The following is a 27,500-nucleotide window of genomic DNA, read 5'->3' as shown; positions in this document are numbered from 1 at the left end:
AAAGAATTCGGATTTTTAAGTTGTAATAAAGACAAGATTTGCTGACTCGTGTTATGGCGTACCATTGCGTTTTAATTGCTTCGCGTTTCTCCCTATCGATTTTCTTCTTCTTTTTCTCTTTCTTTCTTTTTCTTGTTGTTGTTGTTTTTGTTTTTGCTGTTGTTGTTGTTATTGTTGTTGTTGTTGTTGTTGTTGTTGTTCTTCTTCTTCTTCTTCTTCTTCTTCTTCTTCTTCTTCTTCTTCTTCTTCTTCTTCTTCTTCTTCTTCTTCTTCTTCTTCTTCTTCTTCTTCTTCTTTCTTGTTGTTGTTGTTCTTCTTCTTTCTTGTTCTTCTTCTTCTTCATTTACTTATTCCATTTCTCTTTCTTTCTTTTTCTCATTTTTTCTTCTACACCTTCTTTTCTTCTTCTTTCCTCCTTTTCTCCTCTTCTTCTATGTTTTCCTCTACTTCTTGCTCTTTTTTTCTGCCATTTACTTTCTTTTTCCTCATTTTTTTTCTCGTGTACATATAATGAAATTAAAACTTCGAAAGTTATGTTAACAATTCTCAAAGACAATACATTAAAAAGATGAAAAAAACACAATATCTCCATTATAAAGAAAAAACAAAAACATTAGTAAGCGAAACACCTCGAAACGGATGATGATAATAATAGTAATAAACAAAACAAAAAAAAAACAAAAAAAGAAAGATAAAAGGAAAAAGTGAAAATAATGGATAATTGTCAAGATCAAGAATAACTAGAAATCGACATTCCTGAACAAGAATAATACAATGAGTGATGCTTAGCCAATCGGGGGTGACGACTCCGAGGCGGAAGTCGCAAAGGAAGTCGTGATTGGCGAAAGGAGGAGGTCGTCTAATTACGTCCTTGACTGATTGTAAGGACGACTATAACTAGAATTACAACTACAACTTAAACTACAACTATTACAATATCTGTAGATATTATTACAACTACAACTTAAACTACAACTATTACAATATCTATAGATATTATTACAACTACAACTTAAACTACAACTATTACAATATATGTAGATATTATTACAACTATATACATAACCACAATTATAGGTATAACCCCAAGTGCAGTTATAACTATACCTACAACTGTAGCTATAAAGATAAATATATTGCGGTGAATTTTTCTTCTCGTGAATTTTATGGCGATCTGGTTAACGACAGCTTTTGGGGACAATGAAATAAAATAAAACGGATGACAAGTGTATTTTTTTTTTTTTTTTTGGGGGGGGGAGGGGGTCGTTGTAGCATTTGAATATAGCTGCAGATATTACGATGATTTTCATAGCGTTCTGAAGAGCCGTGAAAATTGCTATGATTTCAGTGGTGATGGTGGTGATTTAGCTCAAGCTGTGTATGGTTGTGTTCTTTACGATGGTCTTGAAAGTGAGTTTTGCATTTGTGTGTATTTCCGTGTATGATATGATATGGACCGAATTCGTGTCGTTGGTTGTCATAGGTTTGTAATGGGTGTGTACCTGTGTCCTACGGTCTCTATGTTTTCTGGTCTCTAACGCACATTAACTTGATCTAACTTAATTTATCTTAATCTAAAATTGATTCAGCGTAGTATAGCTTAGCCTAACTTGACCTAAATCTAAATCTAACATAACATAACTTAACGTAACTTGGGACTGAAGAACATTGACTGGACCTGTTATAGACTACCCAAGCGACTATATCTAAAGATATCTGATAAGTTATGAATGTTATAAAATGTTTGAAAATTGATGTCACACTTTTTCGCGCCTCGATCTTGCTGCATAAATCAGTGCCTAAATTTAACGCTGACGTAGGCTGTCCGACTCGACTTCTGCAGACACGTCCGAAAGTAAGAGGTGTTATGCATGGAGACGGCCATAAAACACTTGCCATGCAGAGACCGGCAATGGCGAGAGATTCGGCAGACGAAGTGCGAGAGCGTCTGCGCGTGTGTGGCCGAGACACCGTTGGTCGGCGCGTCCAGCGTCCACGTGCCTGATGATCAACTTACACAAATGATCCCATATATTCATTATTCACCCGCTAAGTCTGGCCGGACGATACAGCCGCGGCCTAATGGGGCGATTGCGTCCTGCTGCGGTGAAAAAGCAATCACTGATGGATTACCATAGTTCCCACAAAAACTAGGCTCGTCCATGTGACCCTCTGGAATCCAGGCCCGAACGAGGAAGTCCCTCCCTGGACGTGCTCAGACACATTCAGGAATTCTGGACGAGAGGGAAGTAGGCGGGGCCGCCTATAGCAGCAGGCGGCGCCAAAATGTATGGAAGAGATGGGAATGTAGGTGACGGGGCGGGGCTTTCTCGGTGACGTAACCCGAGAGAGTGCCTCGCCGCGCGCGCCGACCAATCACGGCGCCGAAAGTCTATGACGTCACGTGTGATGTAGGCGGTGCCATCATACGTCACACCTGAGGTTGGTTGCTTGCGGGCTTTGAATGTGGGGTAACTTGTAATGTAGGTCTCTTGGAGCCACTAGCAGCATTATTAAGTATTGAACAGCAGTGCCGTGTGGACGTACAGTGGCCCGACTCTGAAAACCTTGGTAGGTATCGAGTGGCACCTGAGTTACTCCAAGAAACCAGCCTAGTCCAGAGGTGTACTCCACCGCTGGCTAAGTTCATCTCCGTATTGATCAATGAAGGATTCGTGACTGAAACTTCAAGAAACAAGTGTACTGAAAAATATACATAAGAATATATACCATAGAAATTCCCGAGACGAAAACTTAGTAACGGGAAGTTATAAAGTGTTAGTGACTTCAACGCACGGTAAGAAGGAATCCGAGGAAATATTCGAGCTGTGGACGGAATTAACTGCTGTCGTTATTATCGTTATTTTGATGTGTACTTTTCAGCAGTGAATGTGTTGACGCGTGTACCAATGTGGGAATATATCTCTATAATCTCGTGCATTAGGAATGTTAACGTAAAGGATGTAAAACTAAAATAGGTAGAAAGGGAATCAATGAAATTCACTTCGATTACAATAACCTTATAACAATAAACTGATAAATACTTGAAAAAAAAAATATTCGTAAGGGAAGTCATCAGAAAGTGGATGGGTTAATGACAGTTATTACTAGTATAACAATGATTAAGCATTCACACGATATAAACACGGTTGCGATCGAAATCTTTGAAGCCAAATTCACAAAAAAAAACATATCTATTGATGAGGAGATTAACCCAAAGGCAAAAAACGGGGTCGCTCAATCACCAAGAAAAAGACTAAAGGTTACTCCCTAATGAGAGAACAATTGTTTTGTGCGAGGAGCGAACGAGCCGCGACGCGTGAGGTTGAGGCGGTAAACAACCGTTATAGGCAAGAACAATTTAGCATGGGACAGGAAAGGGCCATTAGCGAGTCCTCAACCACGTGGGCCATCGCATCTGAATATAGGGCATCTTGAGTCCGTTCTTCTGCGGAGGACAAGGTTAAGGACACGGGGCCACGGGAGGGGGCGAGGGAGGAAGGGTAGAAAGGGAGGGGAGAGCGGGAGACGGGGGGAAGGGAAGGGCCCGGTCTCTTGTGGCTTCGCTGCCGGGTTAGCGAGTGCCATTATCTCTTCTCAGTGCAAGTTATGCAAGATCTGTTGTTTTACGTTATCTACATCTGTCTGTCTCCATTTCTCCGTTTTAGTCTCTCTCTCTCTCTCTCTCTCTCTCTCTCTCTCTCTCTCTCTCTCTCTCTCTCTCTCTCTCTCTCTCTCTCTCTCTCTCTCTCTCTCTCTCTCCCCGCTTGCCTCTGGCTTTCTGTCTCGATCTCTCTTCGGCTCAATACGTATGACTCTTGGCGTCATCCCGGGAATATATTTTACCCATGGATGCGTGAATTGCCTCATATCACGATTCGTTTTCGAGTGTTAACTTTGCCCTCTTTGTTAATTTCTTGATATCGTTACAGACCTAGATGATAATCGTAATAATTAAGGCAAATGCCATAGATGATTTAAAAGGTTAAAGACGTTCATCTCTTTTCTTAAATGCACTTTATTTAGTTCCTGCCTCTCTCGTCTCCATAGAATTTATGACCGCCACTTCACGATCGATCTCCACCCTGTATGTTCCTCAGGCGCAACCACGCTCCACCCTTTAGCATAACCGATCTCTATTTTTTCTCACTGTCTGTTTATCTATCTGTCTATCTATCTATCTATATCTATGTGTGTGCATCTCGGTGTCTGTCTGTCTGCCTGTCTGTATTTATTTATTTCCCTTCTTCTGCTTCTCTTCCTCTTTACCGTTTCCCTCTCTTTCTCTCTCCTTCCCCCCTTCCCTCTCTGTCCTTTCTTTCTTTCTCCCCTTTCTCCCCTCCTCCCCTCTCTCCTTCCCTCCTCCCCTCTCTCCTTCCCTCCTCCCTTCCTTTCCTTCCTTTCCTCCTTCCATCTTTCCCTCCTGCCCTCCGTCTCCCCTTCCCTACTTCCCTCTTTCTCTCTTACCAAGGCTCAAGGGCGGTGTAGTTTTAGACAGTTTGTTTACGTTATGACAGGTTCCTAGTGCGTGTATGGAGTGCGTGTCGCTGGCCACATAACGTGTATATTTGCATCCGAGTGTTCCGAGCTTTTCCCATGCCTTGAGGTAGAGTGAGCGGTACTGTGTGTGTTTGCTTATTTGCAAATGTATAAGCACACGACTATGAATGTGTTTTTTGTCTCTGTCTATCTGTATCTATCTATATATATACACACATATACACATATATATACATATATATATATATATATATATATATATATATATACACATGTATGCATGTATATATATGTGTATGTATAAACACATATATACATACATGTACATATATGTACATCTATATATACATACTTATACATACACATATATACACATATATACATTTTATCACTTATCTATCTATTTTTCTTTTATTGCCATGTCATTCTATTTTTCTGTCTATCTATTTGTCTGTCTATAGACACACCTTTATATAGATAGATATATTGGTAGATATCGACAGAGAGATACGCTGTGTGTGTGTGTATGCATATATATATATATATATATATATATATATATTTATATATATATATATATATATACACAAACACACATGTGCGCGTGTGTGTGTGTATATATATATATATATATATATATATATATATGTATATATATATATTTATATATATATATATTATATTCATATATTGATATATATATATTATATTTATATATTGATATATATGTATGCATATTTATATATGTATATATATGCATATTTATATATGTATATATATGTATATTTATATATGTATATATATGTATGTTTATATATGTATATATATATGTATATTTATATATATATATATATGTATATATATATATATATAGAGAGAGAGAGAGAGAGAGAGAGAGAGAGCGAGAGAGAGAGGAGATCTGAGGAAGGCTGGAGGAAGCGCGTAGCCTAAATCCTCGGCGGGTCCCGTACGGGCTGCGCGTGACCCTGGCCCGACCTGGTGGTGAGCGTTCAAACCGCCGCGCCAGGAGCCCCCCTCCCCCCTTTCCCTCCGCACTTCAGTTAGCTCCGGAGCCTCCGCGATTCGGGTTTCATTTAAGAGTCATCTTTCTGAATTTGTTATGGGAATGTCGACGGTAGCTTAACCCGAATGGCTGATGAAGAAATGACTTATTTAGATTTTTTTTTTTTTTTATCAAAGCGGAATAGAATCAATGCATATTTATCAGCTAATCCAATAACCATTATCCGACGATAGATATATATAAAAAAACAAATAGATTCAAAAGGTACTAGACAGAATTCACGTAAGAAGAGTAACCGCGCGAGCAGACGACGTGACCCGCGAATGGCGGCGGCGGCGGCGGCGGCGGGAGCGGGCAAGACATCGCAACTCAGACCATTAAGTTCCGCTACTAAAATTACGGCGCCGATACTTTGATTTTCTTGCGATGCGAACGAGCAGTAGGTCAGTGGGTCTCCTGCGCTCGGGGATAAGGAGGAGGGGAGGGGGGGAGGAGGGGTTTCTGCGGTGGTTGATTTTTCATGTTAATTTTTTTTTTTTTTTTACCTGTTTGTTTATTTCATTGTTTTTCTTCGGCAGGGGAAGGGGAGTGGTAGGCTAGAGGTGTTTCTGTGTAATGTTGTGTGTGTATGGTTGTCTGTATGTTTGTTCACGTATACGTATGTGTTAGCCTGCCTGCGTGTGTGGAATTGTGTGCTCGTGTGTGTCTGTTCGTCCGTATGTATATTTTCATGTTTAAGGAAGCTATAAGCTGTGGAAGGAAGATAAAGTTATCCTTCAGTCTTTGAAAAAAATACGTAACCCACCAGTACATCATCAAACACGATATTAATCTTCATTAGACAGTAATTACAGTCCTGATAATGAGATATACCAGCGTAACACGGAAATAACGTAGGGTGCAAATACACGTTATTTTTGGAAAATTGTGACAGCTCATGTGTAAGGGTTACTCAGTGGGTTGGTTGGAGCACACGGTAGCGTGACAGGGTTAAATGGGACACGGGTTGAAACACGAAAAGGGGGAAATAGATGCTGGCTTGCTTTACTACGTGTTAGTTTTTAGATAATGTTGATATAGTAATTTTGGAGATGGGACACTGAGAAATTTTACGTAGCTTGGATTGGTGGATTATTAATTATTATTTATAACTTTCTTTTCGGAGTAGATGAAGTTCTTAGAATGTTATAAAACAGTGAGGTGGATATTAATTTTTGAGGGAAAGTATCAAGTGACTGTACATCGTGGGAATTTAAAGGAAGCAAATGGCATGACGGGAGAGTTGCTTCATAGCGTCATATGACAATGCAGAATAGGATAACATGATATCACTTGAACCGGCTAGAGGAACCTGTCATGGCAATCCGCAACAAAGCATGACAGAGTTTTACAGTCACGTGAAATGAAGCTGGAAATTGTGACATGATACAATGCATTACTTGATATAACCTGATATGAAATGACATGTAACATGGAATACTTTTGTTCGTGTGTGTAGCGCCGTCCCATGGTAATATTATAGTGCTAGGCGTACCAGCTGTGACCCACTAACTAAAAACGATTCACCGCAGTGACACATTTATGATAGTATATTAGGATAGCGACACACCCAGTATAAAACACTGTATGACAGTCATATAACCTAGGAAATATATCACTGACAGGATAGCAGTTACCCATGATTAAGGCACTGGAACAGGAAGTGCCACCGCAGACTTGGCACCGATAGGAATCTAGGACAGCATAGCAGAGGATCAGGCGTGCCACGAGACACTCCCTGTGTAGGGAGGTGGAGCTGGGGAAACCGCCGTGCCCCACCTGTGTCCCGGGGAAAGAAAACCTACGCCTCGGATGCCATAGCAACACACATGCCTGTCACGCAAATGAGTGAAAGGCCCATGCACATTCTAGCCTCTGATTTAAAAGATTTTGAGAGAGAGAGAGAAAAAAAAGTCGAATATATTTTTAAACGTCACCTAAAAAAAAAGACAAACAAAACCCACGTAAATATACGCAAATGACGGGTCTCAGACAATAATAGGAGAAAAGAGAAGTCCGACCAGAACACCTGGAGGAGGAGGCTAGACCGGATCAGTGGCCCCCTTCCCCTTCTCTTCCCCCCTCCCCCTCTCCCCTCCTCTCCCTTCAATCCTCCCAGTCCTCTCGCTGCTCTCCCCTCTCCCTTCCTCTCCCTCCTTCCTCTTTCCCTCTCCCGTCCTCTCTCCCCGTCTTCTCCCTCCTTTCCACTCTCCTATCCTTCCTTCCTTCCTGTACCTCTCCCTCCTTCTTTCCCTCTCCCTTCCCTGCTCTTCGTCTTTTCTCTCCTTCCTCCTTTACCTTCTCTTCTCCCCGTCCTTCCCCGTCCTCACCTTCTTTCCCCCTCTCCCTCCCCTCCTCTCCATTCTTTTCATTCCCTTCCCCTTCCCCCTCTCCTCCTCCCCCGGCCCTCTCCTCCTCCCCCGCCCTCCGCCCCTTTCACCCACCGGCCGGCCGTGGCATTGACCGAGAGGCGCGGCCTACCTGACGGGTCGCGAGGGAGGGGGGAGGGGGGCCAGGGGCGCGGCCGAGGGAAGGGGGCCACGACGAGCAAGTTCAAGGACTAGCATGAGTGAGCGAAGTGCCGCCGCCGACAAGGAAGGGAAGAGCGGATGGAATAGTCGGAATAGTGGAAACGTTCACGCGCGCGCGCGTGTGTGTGTGTGTGTGTGTGTGTGTGCGTGTGTGTGTGTGTGTGTGTGTGTGGGTGTGTTTGTTTGCATCCGTGTGTGTGTTAAAGAGAGGGGGAAGAAGGAAAAGAGAGAGAAAGAGAAAAAGAAGAGAGAGATACAGCCATCAAGAAAGCCTTATTTATTGTTTACAAATCATTGTATTCGAAGAGCATTGCGTATGCACAATTTACATGCAAAGTCGTTCTTTCGCTTTTTATTCTTATTCTCTTTTTATTCTCTTTCTTTCTGCGGTCGCGCTTTATGCCAACGGAAACTCACTCGTCTGCGGTGTCGGCGAGCATGTCCCGCCATCACGGGCGCATAGCGAGTCTCATTTGTTTCTTGAAGTCAGGATTTTGTTTTTCGAAAATGCATATTTAGTTGCCGTTATGTTGCTTTTTAATTACGGTTTTTTTTTCTCATAGAAAATGAAGAATGTTTTTTTATGTCGTTTTTTTTTCTTTTCGTTTTTCCTATATAATTAATGTTTTTTCTTTTCTTTTCTTTTCAGACAAGAGGCCGGGAGTGACGCCCGAGGAACTATGTTATTACTAAGAGTGTGTTGGATGACCTTCCTGCTCGCCCTGGTAAGTTGAATCGCTGCATTCGTTGGACGTTAGAAGGGAAATAGATAGATAGATAGACAGGTAGATAGATAGATCAGTAAATAGATAGATGAAAACATACACTCGAACACAAATAGACATATGGAAACGGATACAGTGACAAAGAAACACCTTTATGTACCCACAGTGTATATATATGGATAAATACTAAAAGTTTAAAGACAGATCGGCAGATAGACAGAGAAAAATATAAGACAAATAGCGAAAAGATGGGAGACAGTGAGAGGCAAACAGACAGGCAGACAGGCAAGCAATCAGACACGTCTGAACCCTGTCGGCCCCAACGCATAACCCACAGCCGTCAGGAAGGAATCTCCATCGCTCCACATTCAGCGAGAAAGCACGGAATAAACGCCGCAAGAACCCGGATTGCATTCAAAGAAAACCCTCCGCTCGCTTTTGGAAGTCATTGACATGCAAGCATCATGCGAAAAGAGCTTGTGTTCTGCATTTACACCATCGTCAAAGCAACCATTACGTCTTAAAAATCGCTTCTTCTGAAAACCCTCTTTCTTTCTGCCTTTCTCTTGAATTGCACCCTCTTTACTCTCTAATCTGTCTGTGCCTCGTCTTTCGTTCCTCTGTCTACGTCCGCTCATTTATCTATTCTTCTGCTTTTCTCTTTGCGGCTGTTTGCGGTTTGGCCATATCCCTTTTCGTTTATGAACGACGGGGAATGCGAGTGTAATGATATTTCATCTCGTTGCCTTTATAATTTTTTCACATTATTAGACGATGTTTCCACTCGAGGTCATATGCATACGATAATTTCGGCGTCTAGAGCTTGCGCAAGGCGATGCTGTTTTGTTTTTTTGTTTTTGTTTTTGTTTCGAGAATGTTCGAGCTATGTGATTCGAAGCGATGCGTTTACCTTAACAAAAATTGACCATGGTTTTAGGGGAATTTTAGGGGATTATGATAAGAACGTGAAAATGAATAAGGGAGAAATGAGCATAGTTAACACATGAGGCAGACAGACAGACAGAGAGACAGAGAGACAGAAATACAGAGAAAGAGAGAGAAAGAGAGAAAAAAACAGATAATCAAGCAACCAAACAAGGAGACAAACAGACTATTCAACCCATCAGCCCCTTGATTAGAAAACGAAGCTGAATCATCTCGCTAAGCAAGCAACAACCCCCCCGCCCTCCCTCGCTCACATCCCCGTCAGCCACTAATTACCATGTTGAGATACGCAGTCTTGTAATTACTGACACCGACGTTAATAGAGCGTCTGTTGCTGTTTTGATAATGACCTCCACCATGCACTTTGATAAGGGAGATAAGGATGTTTCAGATAATCAAGGATGGGAAATAGAATAAAAGAGAGAGGAGGAGGATTGATAATCGGATAAGAAGAAAGTAGAATTGATAAGTGATAGGAAACAGTAGTTTAGGGAATAGAAAAACGAGAAGTAAAAAAAGGAAGTGGTTAATCAGCTGATAAAACAGGGAATAAAGCTTGTTAAACTAAAGATAATGATCAACCGAAGGATTAAAAATTCTTATTAATCTTAGATAAGAATTGCCAGGCCGTTAGATAAACCGGTAGATCGAAGATTACCTGATAAACGGCGTAGAGAAAGAGGAGAATAATAAAAAATTAAAAGAGACGAAAGAAAGCAAGAGAAAAAAAAAATGTAAAATAACTTACAGAAAGCTTTTAAAAAAAAATAATAGTAATAATGATAAAAATGAAGAGAAGTAGAGAGAAAAAAGAGAAAATCACCAATTTCTTCGAGAGAGAGTTTAAAAGATCCAGGTATGGATAATCGTCACATAGATGGAGAAGTTATGGAATGTGCTGGGGGAGGTGGGGGGGGGGAGGGGAGAGGGGGTCGCGGCGGCAGAGCAGAGAGAACGCTAAGTGGGTTAGCGTGTTCCGGGGGCTGGAGGGGGGGGGGGGAGGTTGGAGGGTGAGGAGGGAAGGGGAGAGAGAGGCCTAGATTTTGCAAGTCACCCTACGCGCTAACAACAAGCCAACCCGTCGAAATATTAAGCTTTTTTTTCTTTCTTTCTCTTCTCTTTTTTTTATTTTCTCTCTTCTTCCTCTCCCTCTGTTTAGGCATGGACGATAGAGTTAAGCTTCTGTGTTTACACTCCGCGTATTTTGTTTTTCTTTTTTCGTGTGTATAATGGAATCCATACAATTAGTCTAGAGTAGACTTATGGAATGGAAATCTTACCATATAATATCAACAGAACTAATCGTCTAAAATATCTCGAACTTGAGGGGAAAAAAAACATATAAATCTATTCTATCCCATTTATTTCGTGCCTCTGTCCATCACAGCCCAATGAGACAAGGCAAACACCCCCTGAAAGGTGGTATTGTCAGCACACAATCGCATATCAGTCTGACCATCACATTAAGCCCTGCCTGATTTTCATCGGTCTTTGTTGAGCGACTAACAGTTCACGGTTCATTATTATTATTTTTTTTTTTTATCAATATCGTGTATCTTCCTTTCCTTGGGTATGCTTTTGTAAAATATTCCCTGTAAATGTAAATTAATTACCGTGTCTTTTTTTTTCCTTTCTTTCCTTACCACGGTTTGTGATATTTTGGGAAGGTATTTAGGTCAGTTATTAGCTACTTTCTGATAAATAACAATGAGATCCGAGCAGTCATGCAGACCCGCGATCAAAGACGCCTTTTTGATGTCAACAGTTCCCTGAGATGGACTTTGTTTACCGCTCATTATACATGCATCTAGGCCGTGTTTGGTCGTCCCACTTACTCCAGCCTATCGTGCCCGGTCTTAGGCCTACCTGGACGCGCCCTCTCATCCTCCTTCAGCCCAGCGCGCCGGCAGATCTTATCATAATCAGACTGTTTTGTCGATCTGTTTCTCCGCCCGAGCGCCTGTGACCGTGTCTGCCGCCTCGGACATGTGTTAATGCCTCTTCCCACTGCCTGCCTCTTCTCCCTTCAGCGCCCCCTTCAGCATTCCAGTCTTAATTATGTGGATTAAAGCATCCACATCCGCCCTAAGCCTGACGGATCCTGCCGTAGGATGATCGAGCGTCCATCTTGCCGCGCAGCCTCCAGGCCCTGTTAAAAGAGGCCTCTCTTAGTGGGTCCTCCATCCCTCACTCCAGGCCCATTCAGCTCGGCCATTCGGGATCCTCTGGCGCTCTCATTCATGTCCTTTGCCGCCTCGCTCGCTCCTCCCTCCCTCTCTCTCTCTCTCTCTCTTTCTCTCTCTCTCTCTCTCTCTCTCTCTCTCTCTCTCTCTCTCTCTCTCTCTCTCTCTCTCTCTCTCTCTCTCTCTCTCTCGCCCTCTCTCTCTCTCCCTCTCTCTCTCTCCCTCCCTGTCTCTCTCTCTCCCCCCCCCTCTCTCTCTCTCTCTCCCTCTCTCTCTCTCTCTCTCTCTCTCTCTCTCTCTCTCTCTCTCTCTCTCTCTCTCTCTCTCTCTCTCTCTTTCTCGCCTTCTGTCTCTCTCTCTTGCCTTCTCTCTCTCTCTCTCGCCCTCTCTCTCTCTCTCGCCCTCGCCCTCTCTCTCTCGCCCTCGCCCTCTCTCTCTCTTTATCTCTCTCTCTCTCTCACTCTCTCTCTCTCTCTCTCTCTCTCTCTCTCTCTCTCTCTCTCCCTCCCTTCCTGTCTCTCTCTCTCCCCCTCTCTCTCTCTCTCTCTCTCTCTCTCTCTCTCTCTCTCTCTCTCCCCCTCTCTCTCTCTCTCTCTCTCTCTCTCTCTCTTTCTCGCCTTCTGTCTCTCTCTCTTGCCTTCTCTCTCTCTCTCTCGCCCTCGCCCTCTCTCTCTCGCCCTCGCCCTCTCTCTCTCTTTATCTCTCTCTCTCTCTCTCTATCTCTCTCTCTCTCTCTCTCTCTCTCTCTCTCTCTCTCTCTCTCTCTCTCTCTCTCTCTCTCTCAATATATATATATTTCCCTTGCCTGAGACCACCCATACGCCATTGGGCAGACCACCCATCCCTGCTCGTTAGCTACCTAGGCCTACATAAGCGTATGCCGCCATGCCTTAACTATCATAATTGCTTGTTCGGCATAATTATCAAGGTTACTTTGCTCTCGCTCGACCAGGCTTTCCCAGGATCTCGATCGACGATGGGCCCGGGCCAGTCGTACGGAACAAATTTCCTTCCTTTTCTTATTAAACGAATTGTATAAGAATGGATTTTTTAAAGATCGAAATAATCCATAAAATGAATTCACATCGTCTGGGTTTAAGAAAGGAAGATGCAAATATGCTTCGTGTTCAACGCCCGCGATCGGTGAGAAAGGCTAGGGCGAGAGGGCGCAGCGACGGTGTAAATCGTGACATTTGACAAATGATAACAACGTTGCTCCTCCAGCTGTTTGATACATTGTGCAATTAATTGTTAGGGTCGAGGCGTGAAATCCTCCATTTAGACGCGTCGGAAAGAAGGAACTGCTGTTTGGGCCAAGAGTTGTTGGGGTTAGATAGTGTTGTAACGGTTAGGACGAAAAGCCGGTAGAACTTTTGTTTGTCTCTTCTGAAATATGGGTGGCTAATCTGCTGGAAAGAAATGCGTATGTTGTTATTGTCATTCGTTATTCAGCTGTTTTTGTTTTTTGTTTGTTTGTTTGTTTGTCAGCATATGCATCCTTACTGCTTCATCCACACTTTCTTTTCCTTTTTTTATATAATCTTCCGCCTCCCGGTTCTCTCTTCCCATCTCCGTCTTTGCTTCCTCTTCTTTACGGAAGTCGCCTTAAAAGACTTTTAAAAAAGAAAGAAGGAAAAAGTCAGCTACTCATGTTTAAATCCGAAATAACTTTATTTAGTTTATTGCTTTGTTAATTCTAATGCTAAACTGCTGATAATGAGAATGAGAACGTGATCCACTCACACACTCCCGAGATAATGGCGGAAAATAACCCGGATGTAGTTATGTGATGATTGTCTCGCTCGTGTTTCCGGGTCAAGCACTGTCGCTTGCCGCCGGGAACTCCTCTTTCCGCTGGCGTCTCCTTCTCTTTTCTTACTTCTTTTTTCTCATTTTCTCTCTTCCTCCCTTTCTCTCTCTCTTTCTCTCTCACTCTCTTCCTTCCTTTGGAAAATGTTTAATGTTTTCGTTCTGTCGTATTTTTTTTATATTTTTTTTTTCCATCAATCTTCACGGATGCATTTTCTCCTTAACCTCTGCCTGACACGGATATAGAGATGGTTCCAGTGGCCGCTTTAGAAAACAAAAGTCTCGCATACAAAGTGACTGTGAAAGACATTTTGCTTTTCTGTGCTTCTGACACCCGGCGCTACCCGGTAAACAGCCTTTGAAAAGCAGCAGGTAACCCTTGTCACTGCGCCTTCAGCACCTCGGCCCGGGGAGTCATTTTCACCGTAACGAATCGTCTCTTTCAAAAATAGAAATACGAAATGGAAAATATGGGAGAAAAGGACGATTCTCTTTTTCTTTTTTGGTTTATTTTCTTTTCTTGGTATTTTTTTGGGGGGGTTTTCTTCTTTCTTTATCTTTTCCTTTTATCGTTTTTTTCATTCCTTTTCTTTGATTCAGTTTTTTTCTTTTTCCTTTCTTTTCTTTAACACGGAGCTAATGTAATTCTCATCGGTAATTTTATCGTATCTGAAAAAGGGGGAAAAAAGCAACAGAACAATAAACAAACAGGAAGAAAGGATAATTGAAACAAAAATGTTAATTAACCTTGAAGAATATCACAGGTACTCGGCCGGAAACTCTGACGTCATGCTACCAATGAAACAATTGACGGTAATCGTGCGTTATTTGGGTCACCTAAACCACAAGTATATATACTTTTTTCTCTTTCTTTTCTTCAGTCATCTTGGAAGAAACCTTATACGCGGTAAAACATATAGTATTGTTCTCTTATTAGTACACATCTTTTCTCTATTTTTTTAAGAAAAGTCTCGGATTTTCCAGATGATATTTCGCGCCATCTAATGAGAGAGATTTCAATTTCGCGCCACTTATTTGACATTTCAGTCATCAATCCAAAATAAACACAGGATCGTTATTTTCACACTAAAAATAAACAAATAAATAAATAAACACACACAAAGTAAAATACAAAAACATCGCTAGAGATACCGGCTTTACTGAACGGGAAAGATGATTGACAGAGAGCTCATGTAATCCAGGCCTACTGTAAAAATTTACGACACGTTAACGGCTGGAGTTTAGACTTAACCTAGATCTTGTGCGGTTGTGTCTGTTAAATGGTTTCTGTGATTTATTGAGGTTATATGAAAGCCGAGCGTACACACCGCCATCTTTTGGGTGTTGTCACCTCTCTGTCAAACGTCTTTCTTTCATTCTTTCTTTCTATTTCTTCATTGTCTCTTCAAAAGCTGATGTTGGTATTCATTCAATGGAATGGGAAAGAGAAATGTCCATTATTTACTTCGTCTTCAAATACCTTAAGGATTCCAGTGTCCTGTCCTACTGACCTATTTACGAAAGAACATTTCATCACCACAAATGAAATAAAAGGAAGGCGCCGCGACCGATGCCCAAAGAAATATGAGAGAGAGAGAGTGAGAGAGAGAGAGAGAGAGAGAGAGAGAGAGAGAGAGAGGAAGGGAGGGAGTGAAGGAGGGAGAGAGAGAGAGAGAGAGAGAGAGAGAGAGAGAGAGAGAGAGAGAGAGAGAGAGAGAGAGAGAGAGAGAGAGGAAGGGAGAGAGAGAGAAAGAGAGAGAGAGAGGAAGGGAGAGAATTCCAAATTGTGTTTCAAGCCGCGAATGGCTTCAGAGAGGCGGGAGGGGGGGGGGGGTGAATCATGAATGGAGTTTTGGCGGGAAAAAGGAATTATTGTGGTTTTCGTGGGAAGTTGTTTATGGCGGGAACGGCGTGGCCTTGGTTGAACTTCGGGACTGGATTAAGAACCGGGGCCTCGTTTGGATTTTGATACTTTGTGGATCCTCTGTGTTGCTAATATTTGTTTGTCCGTAATATTTATATAACATATGGGAATGTATACATGTATACATACACATACATAAAAGTATACAAGTACACTTTTATGTATATGGGCCGTACACACATACACACACACACACACACACACACACACACACTCACACACTCACACACACACACACACACACACACACACACACACACACACACACACACACACACAACCACACAAACACAAACAAACAAACAAACACTCAAGCAAACAAACAAACACTCCTCCCTTCTTCCCAAACGACAGTATTAGTTTCTTAAACCCATTACACTACGCTAAAGGACTCCTCCCTCTCCATTAATACAACCCAAGATCAGACTCGCCAGGTGTTGTCGTCGGGAGAAGTAGGTCAAGTCCCTTCCTTGTTTACGAAGGCACGGCGAAAGGAGGGACAATAAAAGCCGTCAAAGGAGCAGATTAGTAAAGGAGGGAGAAAGTGCGGACGTTTTCGGCGGTTCATGATCCCCGTCGAGGGAGGTCTGCGTAACGGGTCCGGCGCGGAGAGGTGTTACATCCGCTCGCCCTCCTCCCCCCCTACCCCCCCCCCCCACGCTTTTTTTATTATGTATAGGCATCGGGGTTTAATCTCTCTCACTCTCTCGCTCGCTTTCTCTCTGTCTCTCTCTCGCTCGCTCGCTCGCTCTCTCTCTCTCTCTCTCTCTCTCTCTCTCTCTCTCTCTCTCTCTCTCTCTCCCACACACACACACGCACAATATATATGTGTATATGTATATATATATATATATTTAATGTATATATACACACAATATATATTTGTTCATACGCATGTATACATACATTAATACATACATGTGTGTAGACCCTCCCCTATTGGGCCTTGAGTAGCTAACCACTTTTTACAACATTCCTCCCCCCATCGCATAGAATATCTTTGGAATTCCTTTGGAGTTTCCCCTCAACTAACATTCTTTCTCCTCCGTGTTCAGGTCATGAGAATCCTTTCCTAACCCCCTCCCCGTCCCCCATCCCCGTCCCCTACCTGGTCGCCCCCCCGCCCCTAACCGACAGCTCCGGAAGATACGCCATGTAGGTGGGTCGAATCCTGGCGGGTTGAGGAGGTAGAATTCCTCTTAAAGTATTTTTTGGGAAGGTGATATCAGTCTTTGAACAAGATGAGACGTGAGTCATAATTTCAAATCAGCCGATTATAAAATATATTAAATGACCGTCCCTTCCGTCCACGCGAGTGTCTTTTCAATCGCGTACACGTGCCAAGGCGTCTAAGCACGGTCCGCAAACACACACAGCCACTTCCTATCCGCCGCAATGCAGTCTCAGGCACGTACGCACGAGGCCGGCGTCGCCATGCTCGAGCGCCCCCCGACCTACTGACGGCGGAGGCTACTGCGTGTCCGGTTGCGCATCGGGGCCACGGAAGCTCTGAAGTCACTCTGCGGCGGCGCCCCCTGCATGGCCGGGTCTCGCTGGGATGTTTATCATGGCGAGGCCTTTTGTTGTAGCCGCTTGCATGGTGTGTGTGTGAGTGTGTGTGTGTGTGTGTGTGTGTGTGTGTGTGTGTGTGTGTGTGTGTCTGTGTGTGTGTGTGTGTGTGTGATTTATCTCTCTCCTTTTAGTTGCTTCAACTCTTATGCTGCTCAGAAATAGTTTTCTTTCACGGCAATGATAGCTAATAGCGCCGCATTATTTAAGAAATCGTTGTGAAATTCTGGAAAACATTTTTTTGTCATTAACTTATAAAATAAAAAAATAAAAGCAGAAACTTGCACAAGTGAATCTCGGCCAATCTGGACTGCACGCAACATTCCCGACGCGCCTTTAGGCCTTAGACCTCGGATACTTTCCTCGCCGGTATTCAGACCCCTACGAGTGACCCATCGACTCGATTTCACCTGCAACGGCCTGCCCTAAATAGCTACGCGAAGGTGATAATCCAGAGTTGATGCTCCGTGACCGCGGGACTGATCAAAAAATGAAACAAAAACTCCCCTGTTGGGTGGTGGACGCGCTGAGTAGAACCCCGTTTTCTCACAGTTTTACGCCCGGTTTCTTCTGCGCTTCTTTACCCTCAGATGTTTGCGGTTATTAATAGTCTTGTAAAGTACGCTACTCTACTAACATCAATTTCCCCTGGGAAGACGGGGCTGCGTGGGAGATACAAGAAACGTAATCAAGTGAAGATGTTTTGCCAGTGTGGACATCGCTCGTTGGACCTTTTACGACAACGGCCATTACCTTCAACAAGCGCGGAAAAAGTGGTCCACTATTGTTTTTATTTTCCTTTTTCTCGAAATTGGTTGATTGGGAACCCACCGCCACGTCTCTTAAGGCTTTTCTAAGTGTCTTCAGCCGCAAACACCTCATCAAGAGACCCGTAATTCAGTTCTACGTTTTTTTATTTTTTAAGAGAGGAGGGGATTGACACAAACGCTTTTTAAATCGTTCTCAAGGTCGCTGGGTGGTTTTGCGTGACACTGTACTCTCTTAGCAGAACAAATACATGTCTTTACCTCCTCTTTGGCAGCGTACCTCATAATCACAGAATACGGACTGACTACAGTACCGTCAACTCTACTTTTACCCACAAAGAGCAGATGGCAGGTAATTTAATACGGTTACAGAATTACTGTGTCTATGGGCGTGTAAGGTTCGCCGCGCAGGAGACACAGGCTGGTACGACCCACAGCTGGTTCGACCCGGGGGGGGGAGGCGCCCTGCTCAAGCCGGCCTATACTTAAGCCTCCATTATCGGTGCCGCGTCTTCTTTTCCTTGTTCATTGAGTTATTGTTTCGGGGTTTTACACGAAATCAACAACAGGTTTTACGATTCTTTAAGACTTTAAAGGCACCCTCCGCGCTGCTAGGAAAAGTGTTGCTTATTTTTTTTTCTATTCATTTACATTCCCCTTTTCTGTTCATTTTGATTTTTGTTCTGAATTCCGTCATTGTATTTTTAACCGATGAGAGATTATTATTATTACTATTTTCATGTTTTTTTATGATTGTTGGTTACTAAGTATGATAATAAGTCTTATTAACTTCTGTGTAGGAGACAAACATATCTTTTTGTTCATTAATTCTTTTTGGTTTGTTTGCTTAACAATATCGAAGGAAGTTTCATTTTGCTGTTTTCGTGTGACGGAATTAAGGACTACGGCTAAGTGCTGCCACTTCCGTCAGCATTACCAACCTTACTTCCGCCGCCATCTTTGCTTGGGCTGCGAGGGCAAGTATCGTGTGAAGACCTGTTTTTATTTTCCAAGGTTAGAAAGCGAAAATTACCGACTCTTGCACCGAACTCAATTAGAGTTGGTATTAGGAGAAACCGTGCCCAAAAATACCAGTGAATTATGCAGGCCACTCTCAGAAAACAATCGGAATATGTTTAGAAGGATGATGATGATGATGATGATGAGGAAGAGGAGGAGGAGGAGGAGGAGGATAATGAGGACGCTATTAATGAACATATATTATAAAACTGAAATGTCACCTATTTTTCCAATCGTCTCATAGGCCTAGCGACGGATAATGGAGCAATTACAGTGACATTTAACACACGCTTTAGGGGTAACCATCGGCCGTTTGGAATATTAGGCATACCGTGGGTCTATCGTAAGGTGGTTGAGCCTATGCTGTCACTTGCTGGCTTAGGCCTTTATGTCACCTCAAACATTTTTTAGGTCCTTTGCCCCACCTTCGGGCTTTCCCACGGCCGCTCGTGCTGAACAGCGGATATCTCGCTCTCGGATCTCGTTCTGTGTCGCTTCCTGAGTGGCCAATTAGCGTCTAGACGGTCACGGGCGCGAGAACGAGTCGTTTTGGGCGAGGCGTTGGCGCTTCGGTGCTGATGACATTGCATTTCTGTCGGTTCTTTTTTATTGATTTCATTTTAATTTTATGTTGTTGTTATTCTTATTGATATCATCATAATAATCATTATAACAATCACCAACTCGATCATCATCGTTAATATCTATCAATTAATCATCTTCATCGTCATCACCACCAGCTTCGTCATTATCATCATCGTTCTTAGAGATCACGCATTATTAAAAGACGCCATTCTATTCAGTAATGAATTATATTACGAAGCCATGAGATTTTTACGTATTAGAAAATAGGTCACGGGCTACGAGGAGGTAACGCTGTTGCCAAGGAGAACCAACAACGAATCAGATTAACTTCGGTAAAATAAAAAAAAAATAAAAAAATAGGAACGAAACTCACTCCTTCCTCATTCCAGCGTAAAAGAATGAGGAAAATGGCGGTCAAGCCTACGACGTCTGGCACAACGGACATAGTTTTCTTTCTTTTTTTTACATCTGGGAATAGGAACGTTTTTACACAAAAAAATAGTTATAATAAAAATAAGTAAATAGATAGATAAACAAAAAAAAAATACATGTCATGCAATCAACTACAGATGTACAAACGATCCTTTCGGTTATAAAACAAAAAAATACGCATGTTTCCCCTTCATGGACACCAACACGACACCAGTTTTATTACCTTTGCGCCATCAACTCGTACCCATCCAATAGGGTTTTATGCCAAGTCTTCCAATCAACAGCTGCTTTGTTAACTACATTGTATTCCGTCGCGTCAGGAGTCTGCAGTGTCATCACGGTAATAGGGAGACTGACAGTGATGTGTGTTTAAAGTGACTAAGTATGGCCATTTCAGGGGGTGTGGGTATATATGCGTTTGTTTATGTGGATGTGCATGCGTCCAATTTGCGTTCGTGTGTTTATGTTGTCCAATTTATGAGCCACTCAGATCTACGTATACCCTTACATCTTTCCAATTACATCCTTTACAGTTACATCCTTACATCCTGATAGTTACGTCCTTGCATCCTTATAGTTACATTCCTACATCTAGTATTTAAGAACTACTCATTTAGTATTTGTTAAATACTAAATACACTCATAACCTTCGAACACAAAGCGAATGTAGGTAACGTCTCCAGCGAACTCGGGAAATTCACGTCGCGCACCTGCCGTGTCTCCGCCGTCACTTCCAGCTTCCGGAAACCGTATAAATAATTCCAACTTTGCCCTAAACCGTGTTTTTAAAATATAAGTGACGTAAAAAAAAGTCGAATAATTGAAGAATCAAATGAATAGGAGTCATCAAAAAGAAAAGAAAAATGAAATACAATGACAAACGGGGGAAACAACAGCTACCAGCCTTGTTTCCTTCACCTGCCTGTGACCACACGACCGTTACCGCCACCGGAGTTCGGGTTAGGTTACTTAACATGTTACTCGGGTTACCCACTGCGGTCGGGACGAAGATGGTCACAAGGTACGGCAAGGTGTTACCTAAGAATAAAAAAAAAAAGACATTTCTCTTTTATTTTATATTTATTTCTATTTTTTTTTCTTTTTTTTTTTATTTTTTTTTTTTTGTATGCGTTTCCACTAAGAACGAAGATAAGAGAACAATAATGTGCCAATATCCGGTTGAGAATTTCTTGTGACACGCATTCCGTTGTTCATTTCTCCTCGCTTTTCCTCGGGGCGCGTGAGGTTAGTGGGTTACGAGGGACAAGGTGTCAAGAAGGAGAGGTTTGGACATGGGTTGGCAGCACTTGTTAATCATAAAAACCTTTTGGGGTGATTATTGAGGTTTGATAACTGTATTGCTTGTGTTTTAATGCGAGTTGTCGTTTATCTGTAGTTATTAGTATTGTTGTCATGATCGTGTTAATGCATTAAGAATTATAATGATGAATACAGTGTCGAAGAAAGTACAAATAAAAAATAATGATGATTGTTATTATTAACTATTACTATTGTCAGTGCCATTACCATTACTGTGTGTGTGCGTGTGCGTGTGCGTGTGCGTGTGTGTGTGTGTGTGTGTGTGTGTGCGTAGCTGTAGGTGTGATATTCCTTCTAACAGTAATAACGCTACAGGGAATCCGTGTGGTACACAGTGACAGAGATTTACGATGGCAATGGCAACCTTCGTTCATTTGGCGACGGAGAAAAACGACCAAAAACATATACGGTGTGTTAATGATCATTGCGTACAGTTTAATGATAGCCGCTGCATGACATAATTTATGGCACAAGTTAATGAAAGACGAAATTTTCTTGACAGAAAAAACGGAGGCGAAACTGTTCGTGGTAGCAAAGAGTCGTGATATTCTCGGCAATTTTCCGGCATTTTGGTATTGTTAGAATAAATGGCGTGATCAGATATGAAAAATGCATAACAGCTACTATTTTTAGCTGTCAGTTGTAGATGCAATTCGTATAGAAGATAGTTAGGATAATGATGTATGAAAATAAAATTGCGTAGCATGTGATCTTAACATGAAATTTCAACAGGAAGTTAGTTAGCCGATTGCTAATGCGCCTCCTGACAAAATTATCTGATATGCAGCTTTTCTTAACTGATATATATAAATATATACATATTTGCGCGCGCGCACGCGCGTGTGTGTGTGTGTGTGTGTGTGTGTGTGTGTGTGTGTGTGTGTGTGTGTGTGTGTGTGTGTGTGTGTGTAGGTATGTATATGTGTGTATATACATATATAGAGATACATGCATACATACCTCACGTTCATGTATACAAACATGCATGCATACATTCCTATATGCATATATAACGAATATCTTTCATGGATGTAAGTGCTTGCTTGGCCAACCGAGGCGTAAGCATCAATAAACATGTGAATCTATAATCACATATGCAAACGTAATAAATACAAATAGCCTTTTTTTCTCTCTCTCCTTTTTTTCTGAGTCCGTGATTTAGGCTGCGAGAAACACGGCGTCTTCCCAGCGGCTAGGAAGTCCCGTTACTCGACCTAACCGGTTCTCCCCAATATTTCTAGGCAAGCCGCACCGAACGCGCTACCTAACGAACGAACCACGCTGACACTGAGCGATGCATTAAGGAAGCGTGTGTGTATGGCGTAATGTGTCATAATGCTGCGTGTGTGTTTGCGTTCCGATGGGGGTTCGTTGTGTTCATTCACAGATTCGAGGATGTTTCGAAATCGAGGGGATTTTTGATGCTGGGGTTCATTTGCGGTTCGTGACAAGGTTCGAGGCTTCAGATGAGTCATGATTACGGATATGTGATCGGATTGCTGTAATTTTTATTTGTTTTCTGTTTTTTAAAACTATAAGATGAAGTAATAAGTAATAGGATAAATTATAAATATATAGATAGATAGAAATAGGTAGTAGGGTACACTATAAGAAACGAGTAATAGAAAATGAGAAAACAAAATGCATTCAAAAATAAGATTAACACGTAGGGAAGAGGAAGAAAAAGAAAAAAGAAAAAAGAGATGAAGAAAATATTCACGTTGATGGGTTTCGCTCGACACGATCTCCGGCCGCGCCTCTCATCTCAAATCCACATCATTCCACATTTTAGGCATCGTCAACTTCGGAAAAATGTGTTGCGTCCTGGACCTAAGTGCCACATTGAGAACACATTCCTCAAGTGAAATCACCTCGAGTGGATATCAAAGGTGTTTTTTTTTCTCGAAAAGATAATCTTCGGAAATTTCTCTTTTCTCTCGCACGGTGGGAAGGGCATACCCACACGCCCGCTGTCCCGATGCCCCGTGTTAATGCCCTCGCGACGAAGTTTCACCCTATCGGTGCAACGTTATATGTGCCCCGTTATGTGTCATGCTATCTATCTGCCTATCTATCTATTATCTATATGTCTAGCTACCTATATATATATATATATATATATATATATATATATATGTATATATATTCATCCACTTATCTACCTATTCGTCCATATATCTGTCAGTTTATCTATCTAGCTAATGTGAACACTAAAATATTTGGGCAGTCTTATTGTTTTGGAAGGGGGAAGGGTAGGATATTGGGATTTTTTAGGGTATTCGCCTAGAGTACCAGCGTGCGATCTGTCACCAATCTCACACAGATGGCCGCGGGTCTTGTTGTGCGGTTTCGGAGCTTCGAAGTCGGTTCGGACCCCAACTACTCCTGCGGTTCATTTGTGGCCTGTGTCTTACGGCCTTAGATTTTGCTCATGAGAATTAAGAAGCAATGATTAGGTTTTAATGATCCGGACAGGTGGGGGGACTGGAGTGACCTAAAAGAAATGGGAGTAGGCAACGTAGGGGAAGAAGATGATAATAAGAACGACCATAAAGAACGAGGGAATGATAAATAAAGGAAGACAGCGAGGAATGAAAGAACATTGAAGACTGGGATAGCCATCTAGAGAGTAGGTCTTGGGATTAGGCCTAATGAATCGAGGAGGAGACCCGGTTAGTCCACACCTGCACATCCGGCGGGCCAAGACTTGCCTCCGAACCTCGAGGTTGAGTATGTCATCTTAATCACATATTCCGCCGTGATTGATGATACTGCGTCTGTGGCTTTTGGAAACGTGTGTTGCGCTTGTTACCAGTGGGTTTTAAGAAAGAATTTGTTGATATGCGTCGAGGGAATTTCAACGAACGCAAAAGTACCTATCCTTCTTCGGTCTTACTGACTATATATATATAACAGAGCGTTGAACCTCATTCGAGTTTATAATACGAAGAACTGCGAACGTTCATCAATCAGATGTCACTTAGAGGCGTTCCTTGATCGAAAAAAAACGATGTAGCACAGTGCCTCGTTTGACCTCACGTTTCATACTAGATTGACATGTGTTGATTTAGAACTGATGGGTTTTCACAGCAGGTCGTAAGAGGTGACACGAGGAGCTGGAGAGGGTTGATTTATCTTCCGAAGCTCAATTTATCTTCCTTTCCTTCATGTGAGAAAAAAAACAAAAACAAACACGGAAGTACATGTGATTGTGTATAGGAATCATCATCATCTATTTTCCTTTTTTCATCAGGGATTCCATTATTGTTATTGTTTGATTTATCATTATCATCATCATCACCATCACTGTTATTATTATTATTATTATCATTATTATTTATAATTTGTTCTTATTATTAATGTTACTATCATCATTATGATTACTATTTGTATCACTATTATCATCCACTTAGAATAAAAACGGCGAAGACATGTCACAGAGCTAGATTATTTCGAGGACTGTTACGTAGTCCTTCCATTTCTTCATTTCCGAGAGCAAGCGAGGTAGATGGGGGGGGGAGGGGGAAGGAGGGTACGAGGTCATGCACATCCGGCAGCCACGCCTTGACTATCTTGTGGAAAATAATGTCTTTTTTCGTGTCTTGAAGCAAAAGTTGAAATGCTGCCCGAGGTAGTTGACTGCATCCAGATGAGTTTCTTCCCTCCGGTCTCGTGTGAATGTTCATGTTATCGTTTAAAAAAAAAAGGCTTTAATGCAGGTTGGAAAATGAACGGAAAACGGGGTCGGTGTATGTTTGGCGATGGGGGAACTTGTTTCGATATGAATAACAAAGAGAATGTGTAGCGATTAAAAGATCTGTCTGTGTGAATTAAACTCTTGTCTCGTGGGAACGGAATGGATGTCACTTTTTCTGTGATATTACTGACGCTTGTTTTATATAGAGAAAAGAGAAAGCGCATATCAGCGGGAACATCTTGATACAACATATAAAAAGCATCATAGTTGATATTCTCTTCTCAATCCCTAATCAAAGTCACCACTTCCTCATTAACGATATAATCATTAACCTAATGAACACCAAAAAAAAAAAAAAAAAAAAAAAAAAAGAGAGAGATAAGAGAAGAGAGAGCAAGAGAGAGATAGAGACAGAGAGAGTGAGAGACAGATAGACACAAAAAAAAACTGAGTGACAGACAGACACGCAAACAGAAAATGAGAAATAAAGAGGAAGAAAAACGCGAGGGAGAGAAGACACTCGCCATCCACCCACACAGACGAATCATCAAGAGACGAATTCCTCGGGAGATAAATCTGATACCGCAGGACGCATGTTGAACCACATGTACCTAGGCCTCTCGTCCGCGCGGTCCCCCTTCTGCCAGACGCCACTCAAACCGCCCGCCAGAAGCCGATTGCGTGTCATTAGACTGCGCCGCCCGCTCCGAAATGGTCGTTATTCAATTATGTGGGAATGTGTGATTCTAAGTTTTTTTTTTTTTTTTTTTTTGATTAAAGAAGGAGGTTGGGGGTGGAGGGTGGGGGTGGGGGGAGAGGAAGGAGGAGGAGGAGGAGGAAGTAGGCGATGAAGATTAAAAATTGCGTCTGTTTATGTTGGTCTGTTTATCCGTGATCTATCTATATGTGTGTGTTTACGTGTGTGTATGCATGTATGCATGCGTCCCTGCGTGCGTGGCTACACATACACACATACTTCCTCTAAACGGATATTAGTCATTGAGCGCAAGTCCCCTCGCGAGGCTGAGGAGAAACTCATCAACATGTAGAATGCACAGAAATAGACCCGGGCGCGCATTCCTCAAATATCGATGACCGCGCACGCGCCCCGGGCACTCGGACTGACCTATATGCGGCGGCCTCGAACTCCCGCTCGGGAACTGCTGGGAAAGAGGGATTTTTTGTGGATGTTTATTGATGTTATTGTTATTGGTAACATCATTATTAGTGTTATTGTTATTACGCTTATCGTTGGCATTATTACTTTTATTTGTATTTGTATTGATAGTATTAGGATTCGTATCATTCTCTTTATCATTATTTATATGTATATTTTATTATTTTTAGTATTATAATCATCGTAATTCTTCTTATTATTATTATGTTGTATTATGATTAACATCAGAGTTGATACTTTTATCATCATGTCATTATAATTATTATCATTATCAGTACCATCATGCAAGTTTTATTTTCAGTGATCCTTTATTCTCGACGCTCATCATTCCTATTCAATTCACCTCACTCTTCTTCCTCTTTCTTAAAAAAATAAAAAAAAATAAGAAAAAAAAGAATATATAAGCAAACATAAAATCGTGTCGCCGCAAAATTCTTAACCGAAGCAGTAATTCTGTAATTTCTTCATCTCGAAGCGATTGCCTGATAATGACGTTTTCCCTTTGCCTCGTGAGTCCATTTACCACTACTAAGTACGGTCTAAATCATCGACTCATTACGCAGTTAGGTTGCAATTAGTCGACCGGGAACAAGGTTGGGGTTGTGTCAATGCGCTGAAGGTGAAATAAGACATTTCATTTTCGTAAAAGTTTTGAGATGTTTTGACAGCTAATGGTGTTTGCAGCCTTGCCGTTTGTCTTTCTTTTCTCTCTCTTTGTCTGCGTTTTTTTTTTTTTTTTTTTATCGGTCTTTCTGTCTGTCTGTTTGTTTATGTTTTTCTATCTAAATCTGTATCTCTTTTTCCCTGTTTATGTCTACCCGCCTCTCTCTCTATCTATCCATCTATTGATATATCGATCTATCTATCTATTTATCTCCATCTCTATATCATCTAAGTCATAATTTAATCCATATGTGTGTATGAACGTCTTTGCCATTTTATCAGATGAAACAAAACTAATTTTGCATTTCTTTTATTTCCAGGTAAGTTTCCTGTGACATCAGTCATGACCCTGCCATAAATTGCTAACAAGGTCGTAAGTACAATGTTGCATGCAACATGGCAATCAACAACCCAAACTTCTTCCTTGACGCCACTAACGCAGGCAATTTTTTCCTAAATAATTCTATAGGAAAAGGACTGTAATTTAAACATGTAAATGAGGCCCTATTTCTTTTATGTAAACACACACACACACGCGCACACACACGCACACACACACACACACACACACACACACACACACACACACA

General features: G+C 42.0%; 1 protein-coding gene across 1 annotated transcript in view; it reads left to right on the top strand.

Moving 5' to 3' along the window:
* The first annotated feature begins 2,489 nt into the window (after nt 1-2,489).
* Nucleotides 2,490-27,500, top strand: part of LOC125031626 — a 46,784-nt gene continuing 21,773 nt past the window's right edge. Inside the window, exons 1-2 of the mRNA XM_047622510.1 lie at nt 2,490-2,571; nt 8,744-8,819. Coding sequence (XP_047478466.1) covers nt 8,775-8,819 — 45 coding nt within the window. The 5' untranslated portion in view covers nt 2,490-2,571; nt 8,744-8,774. The remainder of the gene's footprint in view (nt 2,572-8,743; nt 8,820-27,500) is intronic.

This window comes from Penaeus chinensis, chromosome 13 (genome assembly GCF_019202785.1).
Source record: "Penaeus chinensis breed Huanghai No. 1 chromosome 13, ASM1920278v2, whole genome shotgun sequence".
Taxonomy (NCBI): Eukaryota; Metazoa; Arthropoda; class Malacostraca; order Decapoda; family Penaeidae; genus Penaeus; species Penaeus chinensis.
Note: the sequence above shows the minus strand (reverse complement) of the source record. Positions and strands in the feature narration are given on the sequence as shown.